The 12,655-nt window shown below is 41.8% G+C and overlaps 1 protein-coding gene across 10 annotated transcripts in view; it reads right to left on the bottom strand.

The window, feature by feature from the left end:
• The window catches only part of LOC147747713 (coagulation factor XIII B chain-like), a 1,126,012-nt gene that overhangs the window by 180,534 nt on the left and 932,823 nt on the right, over positions 1-12,655 (bottom strand). For all 10 annotated transcript variants that reach the window (XM_086955075.1, XM_086955118.1, XM_086955080.1 and 7 more), the window contains one exon: positions 5,899-6,096. In XM_086955075.1, coding sequence (XP_086811201.1) covers positions 5,899-6,096 — 198 coding nt within the window. The remainder of the gene's footprint in view (positions 1-5,898; positions 6,097-12,655) is intronic.

Here is a 12,655-nt window from a genome sequence, read left to right as displayed (position 1 = left end):
AGCGACAAACAAATCATCGACGTATTGAATAAGGGTAGCACCATCCGGTAAAACAATTGTATCAAGCTGTGTTTTTAAAGCCTGACTATATATTGATGGACTCTCACAGTAGCCTTGAGGAGCGCGTTTGAAGCGGAAGCTTCGGCCTCCTAAACTGAAGCCAAAAATATCTCTGCTTTCCTCAGCAATCGGGATGCTGAAGAAAGCATTCTTCAAGTCAATCACTGAGAACCAAGAGGCTGAAGCTGGAATCATAGTCAATAGGGCAGTGATATCAGGGTTAACTGGAAACTGTGGCACAACTATTTTATTTACCTCTCTAAGATCAATCACAAACCTGTAAACAGGTGGTTGGGAAGTGTCAGTACGCTTCAAAACAGGCAGAACAGGACTATTGCAAACGTTGCCTTTTGTCTCTTCAATTATATCTTTTTCAATTAGATCATAAATGATCACTAACAACGCCTTTTTACCTTCGCTAGAGATCTTGTATTGGGGAATGCGCGGCATTCTAACATTGGCTTTAAATGTCACAACATATGGCGGTATTTCCAAAAAACCTACATCATTAGGACCAGTAGCCCACAGAATATCCGGGAGAGAGGACAATTCTGTCGGAAGTTTATCCCTCGAAAAATACATTGGCGAAACCACTTTCTTGCCCAGTGTAAGTTGTACACCCGAAGGAGAACAATACAACGTTGCATACAATCTTTTCAACAGATCCAATCCTAACAAGTTCTCACCACAACCTGTCGTTAGAATAAGGGGTGCTTTGAATTCACAAGGTCCAACAGAAAGGGATATAGGACTAGAAATCGGGTTTCTAACCGGGGCGCCTGAAAAACCTACTGAAACATTCGTCTCACCAGACAAAGGTGCGCCAGGGAGTTTAGAGTGCATAATAGAACTCTTTGTAGCATCAGTATCCAACAGAAAAGGCTCTGACACACCTGATGTAATCACCTCAACATAAGGTCCACTCTAATCTACTGGAACTGAAACAACTCCCTCTCTTTGTGTATGGCTGTCCTAGCAATCATTACCTTCCATATTCTCATCTTCTGCATAGTAGTCATCAGCATAGTACTGAGTCGTCCTACCAGACGTGTTATTCTGCTGATCAAAACTATTCATTGAATTTTGAGGCGGAAAGGAACGTGCATTCTGGGGGAAATTTCCACGTCCTTTACCTCTAGGAGCTTGTGGAACACCTCGACCTCTTGCACCAGATGCACCATTCGTACACTGTAACAGAATAGGACAACTATACTTGAAATGACCCTCTTCTTTACAATATGAACACTGATTGGGACCTACAGGAACACATTGTTGGGGATACTCGAACCTTTGCGAGTTCCTCTGAAACTGTTGAGGTTGCTGATAGTTACTCTGACCACCACGTGGTGGATACGCTTGTTGCAAAAGAATCTTCGTCTTTAATTCTTTAGTTTTCTTGTCTACTCTATCCTTCTCATCTTTATCCCTATTTTCATAATACTGTGAGGTAGCCAATATCTGTGCTGAAGAGGAAACGGCCCAAGAACTCTCTGAATCTTTCAATTTTTTACACAACTCTGGAAGCAAATTGTGCACAAACTTGTCAACGAACAACCGTTGGCCACCTTCTGTACTCATATCTTGACCACTGTGGTCTACGAAGGTCTCTTCGAACCTCGTGAAAAAGTCAGACACCGTTTCGTCTTTCTTCTGCTTACATGCTGACAACTTGTCCCAATTGACACGCAATTCGGGCATCAAAGTCTTCATATACGTAATAATGTTATCAGGAAGTTCAGTAATCAAATCCTCAGGCTTAGCACCGCCTACTTGCCAATTGTCGGCATCTCTAAGATTAACCCATGTATCACCCAATTCAACCGCATGATCCATATGACGAATCTTAGTCCAAAAAGGTTGTGGAACAACATTGCCAAACAACATGTCGATGTCCGCCATATTCATAACACACAAACCCTCAGTCTGAATCAACTCTTTATAGTACCCTGCTGGATTTTTGCGTGGATCAGGCAAAGAATGCTTAATAGCTAAAACTTCAGCACGTTTCCAGGGAACATGCACCCAGACGCGCTGAAAATGAGCCGGTACAGGCGGTGGATTATTACCTGGACCAGCAGCAACTGCTTCCTTCCACACCGGAGGAACCTCTCTCATTGGATATTGTCACGCCTTTCTCCTAGCAGAAGCGTCAGGCTCAAACAACGGCTGAGAAGGAGACTCATTCCTAAACGACAACAACGTCGCAACTGCATTCTCAACATCGGAACCCACAATAGTTCCCTTCGCAAACTCAGACTGTATATTGACCAACTCGGAAGGAGCCTGTCCCACATCATCATCTTCCCATACCTCACGAAGGAAAGTACACACCTTATCGAAAACATATCTCTGTTTCGGCGCTTCCCATTGATGGAAGACATCCGTAACAGATTCCACATCATATCTTAAAGGACGAGTGACCCATTTACACGCCAGGCGGTCCAATATTTCTTTCTCTCGCGAATCAGGCAGTTGGCTACGCAACTGTTTACGTTCCGACACAGGGGTCGTAGTTAATGACCCAAAGAAGGGAGACAGAAGACTAGTGACAGTATTAGTCATTCTCTGTCGAACAGAAGGAGAGGTTGACAAGACGGGAGATAAAGCAGATTGAGAAAAGGTCAACATAGGAACAATAGTAGGGGAGGTAGCAAGAACAGGTGGAAAAGTTGCAGAAGTTAAAGGCGGAGCAGATAGCAAAGTCTGTGGCCCTTGAGAAGGCTGCACCAGAGGAATAGGAGCCAGCGAAAGAGGAACTGGCGGCTGCTGGATAGCAAGGGGCAAAGCAACCAGAGGTTGCGCCACTAAAGGTTGCGGAGGTGCTGTAGCACTCTGCGCATAAGGGGGTGGCGAACTCAATAAGTGCGACATTAAAGGATCTTTTTCAAGTTCTTTTGCTGCATCTTGCTGAAGAGGCGGCAAAACTGGATAACATTTATCAATCGCCATTTTACGTTGCCTGTGCAACTGCTCACTTATCTGTTCTTCTTTGTTATCTTTAAACTGCGTAGCAGCTTGCATTATCAAAATACCCCTTTCTCTCTTATTTCTCTTTGCTAATTTAATTTCCTTCTGTTTGGCTTCCTTACGCCACAGGCGGAAAGAGTCAAACATTGCCGGCCGGGCTTTCTTCTTAAAAAGTTTAACCTCTAGATTATCCAAAATCTCCGTGTCAAAGCTACCATATTGGGGCCATTTTAAAACACCATCCTTTCTGGTGTATCAGATCCATAATTCATTATATGTGATGGGGCCTACGCCATGTTTCACATATAGTTCATAGGTTGGAGTTCCAATCGGAATAACCGGACACGAATCCTCCAATTGGGAATCCCTATTACAACCAAGACAAAACAAATTTCCAAGTCTGCTAAGACCAGGCATCTTCGCTTTCTAGTCTAGCTTCAAACTTCGAAGGATTATCGAATACGATAGTCTCATGAATACACGAGTCCCTCGGCTTTGGCACTTGCAAGTTCCAAACAAAGCGATCCCAAGGGGATACCAAAACTAAGAACCAAAGTAAGGACTGGGAGACGCTCCACTCATACTTAACTGAGGTATCGATGACGTCACCAGAAGACTCGTCTATCGTTTCGCTCTACCAATCATCAAGGGTCCAAAACAGGGCGATAGTCAGGGCAGCAGTCTTTCGTAGCCATCGGGAAGCGGGGAACCTCGCAGCAAAGACTTTCGAACCACGTCGACATACAGGGGTCGATGAAGTGGCGGCCTTCCTCCAGAATTTTCACACGAAGCTCCTCACGAACCTCTGGCTTGGACTGGTACCGCTGAAATCGCCCCACGTGGGGCGCCAACTGAAGTACCGGGTTTTTAAGAACCCAGCGGTGCCAGGGACACACCAGATGATCTCGAGTCCTTCCTGTTTTAGACTACAGAAACACAGAGTCTTCTAGGTGAATTCAAAGATCAAATTTATTGGCTGCAGCCAGTAACAGATATCCTAGAAGTACAACACGGTGTATATTCTCAGGAGACTGCTCCATCTTACAAAGCCAGCCTTCTCCTTTTATACAAAATATTATGCTTTAGGCAAACACTCCTTATTTTACAGTTGACCATTCACATATTTTCCGTACAAAGAAAAAGCAGAGTCATGATGACAAGCCCATATTTCAGTTTGTCCAGCCCACAATCAATTACCTGGCAAGGCCCAGTATTTTCATCAGATATCGACGGACCCCCAATAAAAACGGGCACCTCTTCCTCGTAAAGCAAGTCATAAAGAAAGAAACAGGGACAGGTGCGTGTAAGATTAGGCATGGTATGTGTGCGATGAAAGGTTTATGATATGTTGTGCCTTGATACTAATCTCATTCGGCCACTGGGAAAGGAACTGGCCGAACAGGTTTTGGCTTCAGGCAGTGAAGTCAGCTTGCCCAGGTCACAGAGGAGTCAGCAAAGGTTTACGTGCCCTTCAGACTCGTTTTTGGTCTTAGTCATTGGCCTATGTGAGGGCAATCACAAAATGGCTGCCGTTCACGGGTTCAGGGTTCAGGACGGAAACTCTGATTTCAGGGTGATTTTGTCACCTGAATATGACGAAAATGCTTGCGCATAGTATTCTAATCATTCTCGGTCTGCTGATACCAAAATCGTCATGATACGACGATTAACGCGGGTCCAGAATTTTCAGTACCACAGCAGCTGGGAAGACTAAGAAGACTGAAGTCACAGGGGCACTTCTATTTTCAAGGCTTAACTGATTTCATTTAGTCAATGCAAGCTCTCTAAAGATTGAAATTCATATAATTCAACAAATATAGAAGTAAGTCGTGAGACTCTACTTAATTCTAGGAAAATGTAACCACATTATCTCTCATGTGAAAGAATTATATTGGCTCCCAGTGAAATAGGGTCACATTCAAATGTACTCTGTACCATATTCATCTTCTTTCAATTCCTCCCTGTCTCTGAAAATGAACCATTCAATATGCTTCAGGAAACAATCTTTGACCTTGCATTACCAGTCTGATCAACTTTCGATTCCGAATTAACAAATTGGCAAAGTATGCACCGGCCTATGGACCCGTTGCTTTTTGGGGCCATGCAACAAAATAATATTGATTTGATCTTGAAATCAATCTTCAATGACACAAGAACGACTTAACTCACTTGCCATTATGGCTACTGAATACAACGTCTTGCAAAATGTAGTCTTCCAAAAAATACTGAAATATTTCACCACAAACAAATTGAGCAAAGTGAATATGTAAAGTTTTGTTGGTTTATTAAAACTTTTTAAAAACGTTAAATAACATAAATGATTGGAAATGTTTTGTTTTGTGTGAAATGTGTTTATTAAAATTGTTGGTTGGTAAAATTAAAAACGTATTAGGAAATAATTTGCGAGGGGGGGCCTGAAATTTCGACTGCCTAAGGACCTCTACAGGGTTTAATTCGGTACTGTCAATGTTTCCTGATTTATAGGTAAGAAGCACGAGACGAACAGGGCGATCCCATTCAAATGCTGTTTGCTACTCTTTAGAACGAATACGGCACACCTTTCCAGCCTAACATTCTCAAAAAAAGGCACTGAAGTCAAAACGTTGCTAGAGATCTACCACACAGAACCTGTCTCCAAAGCGACCCCTCTGGGATAGTCACCCTGACCTCATGTTGGCTCATCGTCAGCTCCCAAAATGGCCATATGAAATGAAAACTCCACCACCTTCATACTTATTTTGCAGAGTTGCCTTGGCCACGCTTGTGTGTTACCAATCAAATACATTAACAAATATTGAGTATGAATACATACGTAAAACACTATTCATATAAACCCCCATAAAAGGCTAATAATCAAAAAGGTCCACTTACTATCTATAACACATGAAGGATATGTTATTGTCCCATTTTTGCACTGTCCAAAGAGTTCTGAATTTGGTCCCTCGACGTAGCCTTCTTTACACTTAAAGAGTGCGGATGTCTTGTGTTTAACAGCTTTGCTTATGTCTTCAGGCTGATACAATTCTAAGAAGTTTTTATCCATTTCACCTTTACTGAGATGACACGGTTCTGCAAATGATATGAAACAGAATCATACATTCATAAAATATTACCTTTGCACACAAAGATGAATATGTAGAAATATAAAGCACTGTACTGGCAGTTGGAAATAACCATTGAATATAATAAAATATGCATAGGGTGTTTCAGATAAAAAGCACAATATGAAAGATCTTCAATAAAATCTGCACTTGTGTCCAGCATGCAGTTGGTGTATTTAAACATTTGTTGGTGCTAGAAGTCACAGGCTGGCAGGAGCTTTTAACACTGTTCTGACTTTAGTGTTCGGCGGTTCTAATTTTAGATTTTATTGCATCGCAGCATTTCTGTAATTTTGTAACTATGAAAGAGGTTTCAATGTGTTCTGCAGGTGAGGAGTCGATTGTTTTGATTCGGTGGTGTGCGGATGAGAAAAGGTTTTTGATGTTGGTGTTCACTATTAGGGTTGGGAATTGACTTGGAAGAGATGCTCCAAACCTGATGCGGTGGTGTGCCAGCACATTTTACAAGTGTGGCAGAGAGAAAAGAAGTGTGGAAGGTGCAAGTATGTCAGTCTTGATATGGAAAAAGCCATCGGAACTTCACTTTTTATGAAGTTCCGTGGCGCAGAAGCCTGCGTGGTATTTATCTGGCAGCAGTACGCCAGTTTTTGTGGCGTACTGCTGCCTGATAAATATCAGTCCCTTTAACGCAGTGTTCTGCGTTAAAGGGGCGTGCAATGGGTGTTGCTGGGGGCGTTCCCAGCAACATCCATGGCCTTTTGACACTGCCCCAGATTTACGAGAAATCGTAACTCTGAAGCAGTGCCAAAAGCTTACGCCTCCCCAGGGGAGGCGTAAGGGAGGCGCAACAGGGAGAAATGTCTTTATTTCTCCTCGTATTTCCTTTTTCTATGTGTGCTGCATTCTACAGCACACATAGAAAGAGGAAAAGCCTCTTGTGATTATTTTTGTACAGAAAGGTTTCCCTTCCTGTACACAAATAATCTTCCCCGCAACGCAGGCACCCTTGCACCATTGTGCAAGGGTGCCTGCTCTGGCGCAGGCAGCCCATTGTGCGCCGGCGCAGGGGAAAAGGACAGGAATGCTCAGTATCTTATAGATACGGCGCATTTCTGCCCTTTTCTTTTGCCGTAGGGAAGCGCAGCAGGAAGGCCTGCTGCGCTTCCCTACGTCAAAGGTCATAAATGAGGCCCCTGGACTTTAGCGCTCTTCTGAATTGCAAATGAGTGTCTGTGGACCTGATTTTCCTTGGCAATGTAATCCCTAATGGGTATGTCCGACCTACGAAACAACTATTTTCTATATGAGGTTTATAGTAGGAAGGAATTATCAGCAGAGAGTTCATTTTGATATGAGGTTTCCCTTTTGCAAGAACAGTCCTCCTTTTGATCATCTGTACTAATGTTTCAGACTTTGGATTGACAGATGAGCAATGCAGAGGGCTTTAAATGATACATTCCGAGACAATCATAACCAGTGTTCAAATATAGAGCTTTGAGGGGATTCTATCTGTTTATGATGAGAACTTGTCTAGCCACAGTTTTATGCATTCTTTGTACTTGAGTAATTGATTTTACAATGAGTAAAATGTAGAGTCTGTTTACTCTTAGGCAGGACTAAATCAGTTGTCGAATTTGCAATGTAGAGAAAGAGACTTAAGTCACTTTGCTCAGTTGAAATTGAAGGGAAAATATGGAGGTCATTTTCACTTCAAGATGTTTTACTTCAGGTGAAGCAATACGTGTCTGGCTCAATTCATTGGGCCAGGACGACATGTCGTTTGCCTTGGTCCAAAGGTGAGTATGTCTGTTTTTGAGGAGTGTGAGATGATTCCCAACAACCTATTGTTTCATAGCTAATAGGCATAGGCTACAATTTACAATTTTGTGCTAGGAGGGCCTCGGTGTGGTCAGCAAAATTGCAATAAAGTTGAGAGAATTTACTAGTTTCTGACGAGCGGCTAGGTATATGTTGAAAAGTAAGGGTGTGCTAGTTGAGCTCGGGGGAATTCCCTACTGAACCGATGTAAGGTGAATAAATTATAGGAGGCAGCCAGACAATTTATGGATAGTCTGTAAGGAAGGATTTTATCTAATTGAGTATTGTGCCATGTGCCTCAGTACCATAGCTTTTGGGCTAATTACTGACAGATGAGGTAGTAGTAGGGTAGCAACCCTTTTGCTGTCAATATTCCTGAGGTTGCCCCAGACAGATTGCCATTCTGCCTGACACAAGATTGCTTTGGTTGATGAAAGCTGGTATCGAGTGAGTTTACATAGGGAAGGTCAGTTGGCCATAATTAGTTCTGACATAGTGGTTGAGTACCTGTTTTTTAGATTATAATAAATATATGTTTTCAGGTCGCTTGAAAATTCACCTGTTGATAGGGAGGAGTTCAGGATCTCTTTTGTTGGTGTTACTGCAGGGGCAAGTAAAATTGACTTTGAGTGTTTGATCGGCAAGGCTCTGCTGGAGAGCTGGCCTTGTTTAAAGTGGCTTAAATGTATCAGTGGCTTCATTTTGTGTTAGTAGGTTTAATGAACAATCGATTCAGGCATAAAAGTAGCCTGGTTTGGAGGGAGAGGGTTTGTTGATGCTGGTGGTGTATTTTGAAAGGAAGTAAGGTTTGTGGCTTTTTTTAATGAAGTGGTTTGCTAAGTCCTCGCATGCAATGCTCCAGATATTGAAATGCTAGTAGGATAATAGAAGTTATCGGTGGTTCTCAACATCTCTTTAGTTGGACATGTAGCCTCTAAGATACATTGTGCATAATGGAAACGTTTGTCCTTTTTTCATTCATGTTCTGTATTGTCTGTGCAATGTTTACATCTACATTGAGTCTTTTCATCTAAAGCCTTTTGAGAGACATGACTTATGTTTTTCGTTGATTCAAAACTCTGTGTATTGCCTTTAAAGCTCTTCATCATCTAGGGCCGGAGTTTCTTAAACAGAACCTCCTCTCTATCGCCCTACCTGACAATTAAGATCCATAAATTTATACCAACTAGTGGTGCCACGGACCAGGACTGTCACTTGGGGTGATAGATGCTTCATCAACACCGCAGCCAGACTCTGGAATTCTCTTCCATTGGTGATTAGATTGACACCTACACTGTTTCAATTCAGGAAATCGTTGAAAACCTGGCTGTTTGAGCAGTAGTTCTTCTCCTTATCTCTTCACCGTTAAAGTTTGATACTGTTCTCACTGAGGCATTACGTTGAGTCATAGCGCCATGACGCCCACGGGCATACGCCGCGCTTTACAAATCTTAAAAATAAATAAATTTACATCCGAGTTGGTGATTTGAAACAAATTGCTATCCTACTTATGAGATACAGAAAAATGTATTTCAGAGGAATGACAATGTTGAATGCCCTTGTAAAATACTGGAATAACGGTGTTACAGATGTTTTTGGGTCAATCAGTTGAGAGCTGGAAAGGGATTCCTTGAAGGAAATTACATCAGATGCCTGCCAATATATGATTTCTATGGTTGCAGAGTTTGTTGTAGAGGTGGTTGCCATCAGAATGTTAGTGAGAAATGGATGATGTGACGATCATTTCAAGTATGAGACTGTTTCCAGTTCCTGAGATTAGGCTTGTGGGGACAAATCTGGTGACACAGGCATGGTCTGTTTGATAGAGCGTCATGTTATTCTGAAATTTGTAGGGGTGCATCATAATCACGTTAGTCTGCACCCATATATATTCTGGGTTTAACTAAGCATTTAATAATTAGAAAATGTGGATGTAATAACGAATAATGTATGTCTAATGTTAGAAAATGAGTTCGTGAAAACGACATTTAAATGTAACTGCTTATTTCAAGTGCTTCGTAAATCATTTGTGTGTAATGTAATGCATTAGATTTAAATGTGCACTATAAAAGTCTGCGCGTGTAGGGACGATTAAATATGCCATAAAAAAGAAAAATGTAATGCCTCATTGCAGTATTTTAAATGGTAGGTTTGATGTGTAAAGGCCTGAGATGAAAATGTATGTTTTGCCATGGAAAGGCCTTTTCGTGGTTTCTTATGTTAGCAAAATCGAGAAGGCCTGAAAAGTATTTATCCTTGGGCAGGTTATCAATTGAATGTAGTTAGCAGATTCATACGTGCAAGGTTGATTTGTTCACATGCTATCCGTTACAGGTGCAAGGACATTTTCCTTGTTAGCTAGACTGATTCTCTTTGTTTTAGGAGTTAGGTATGGAGGAGACCGGCTACAAAGTTGCAGTGGAATTTGATAATTGGAAGGTTGCTGAAGGAGCCTTGGACCCAAGGACTACTCAACCATTCTTTGGATGCAGCACAAGTTGTGGAAAGTTACCTGCAGAAGATGTCCATCCAGAGGAGGGATTTTGGGGGCGTGTTTTTGAGTTGTTTGTTTTTGTATTAGGGAAAGTGCCCCGAGGGAGGAAACGCAGACGAGGGAGAAGAGGCAGACGATGCAGAAAGGGCTGATGAGAGAAGAGAGCAATTAGGAGGGTAAGAGAAGGGATTGACTCTAGAATGGAAAACTTAGATACTTTCTGACATTCCAAGGTGAATGTACTTCTTAGGAAGTCTTCACAAGCTGACACCTTTATCCCTTGACTTTGCCTGAAGTATGTTATGTAGGGATGTCACTTTAGTGTTAGAGTAGGGATGGAATTAACCAATTACTTTTCTTTTTCTGTGAACTGATGAAGACTAATTAAGATATTGGATCAATTGTTTCTTGTTTAATCTTTTTAGAATTGCTTATCCCTTTTACATTGCATCGAATTAGGTTAATCTGTAGAATGAACTTCGTGTTAATGCCTATGTATTTTTTCAACATCGTTATGAGGTGCTTGTATGTTCAGTTCTTCTTGGCTTTGTAATAAACCTCTAAAAATTGAGTCGTAGTCAAGTGGTCCTTCTTGAGTCTAAGTTAATGAGTTCTAATGTTAGAGGTGATTGTATTGGTTTTCTCCCCATTACACTTCTCAGCGGATAAAAAGATCCAGTCGACCAAAGATCCTTATAAATGGTAAGATCTGATACATTTGAGATAAGGATCAGGCGCAATCATGTTGAATTAAAGACAATAGTGACCAATTGGTGAAAGCCAAGCACTTTAACAGTGCAGAGGTGGCAGGAGGTCTGTTACAATCAGGTTTGTCAAAACAAATGTTGAGATCCCGTATAATGCACAATTTCTTACAAATAATACTGTTGTTAGTAGTTGAATCCCTAAGGGCATCTGTAAAAGCAGTATTGTGAAATGGTGGTATATAAATGAGGAGTAATGAGGCTGTAAACATTACAGATGGAGAGCAGCAGACTAGCCATTGTTTTCTATCTGAAGCAGTGAAGTCCTTTATGATGGATGAAGGCGGGGTCATTGTGTGAAGTGCAAGTTCTTCATCAGTCTTAAAGGTTAGTTTCCAAAGGGGAAAGATGTCCTTTGGGTATCACTCTGTGAAGTATGGGACCTGCATTTTCGCCAATATAGGTTTCATTTATGGCAGAGATCAGATTTGAAGTCTGCTAGTAGGAGTCCATATCTATAATTCAGTCATTGTTGTAATAGATCTCACATTGGCTGGCATGCATCATAGGTGGTTAAAATCATGTATGTGCAAGTTTGGAGTTTGTCATTGATCAAATAAGATAGCGTATTGGAAGTGTGCAATAAGCAGGTGTTGGGTTCACTATTGGCATTTTATATATAGTACATCGAGGTCTCAACTGTAGTTTTGGCATCTTGTGTTGCTCATGGTCCAGATGGAGGTCTTGTTTCAGCTCTTGTTGCAGCTCTTGCTAGTGAAGCAGCAGACGTGGTATGCAACAGCTATCACATGAGTCATTGAGTTGGTCTAGGAAGCATATTTGTGACTTTACAGGTATTGATGGGATGATGACATGCACTGGCAGTGCCATGAGTGGAGTGGGTATAGGGAGGCTTGGATAGAAGATAGGGTAAGAATAAAGGTACAAAGAGGATGGAAGATAATGACTGTAATAAGTAATTGAAGAGGTGCTTTTTGGATTTGTACAGAGAGATAGAGAATAGAAGTGAGGCAGGAAATAGCTGTAAGAAGAGGGTGGGGCCTAAGGAGGGGTGTGGCGCTTTGAAAGGGGTTAAAGAAGCAGGGTCAACATGTTGGGCTCAGTAAATTATGTTAAATTGTATTAACCCGTTAAGTGCTGCCGTTGGCCGTTGAATGTTCGGACCACTACCTGGCTGGTGCTGCGCACGTTCAACGGCTGACGCAGCCCCACCTGTTCTTTAAAACAGCAGCACTGCTGCGAAAAAACGGCTGTGGTTAATGGGTTAAATTGCTAGAGTGTGTGGGAGCAGGAGTGAGGGCAATCTTGCCTCAGTGAGAGTGAATAGAGGGAGAGTTGAGTGAGATCTAGAACAAGATTAACAAATTGTATGTGGTGAGGCATGGAGATGGGGTATAAGAGGGAGTAAGCATTGTAGTGATTGGATAGGAAAGGAGGACAAGCATTTACAATGCAATGGTCTCGGCATTATTAAGGTAGAGCTATTAGCATTGCTCATGACATTTTTTTTTTTTAAACATAAATAAATG

The sequence above is a fragment of the Lissotriton vulgaris genome, chromosome 1_1, assembly GCF_964263255.1.
Source record: "Lissotriton vulgaris chromosome 1_1, aLisVul1.2, whole genome shotgun sequence".
NCBI lineage: Eukaryota > Metazoa > Chordata > Amphibia > Caudata > Salamandridae > Lissotriton > Lissotriton vulgaris.
Note: the sequence above shows the minus strand (reverse complement) of the source record. Positions and strands in the feature narration are given on the sequence as shown.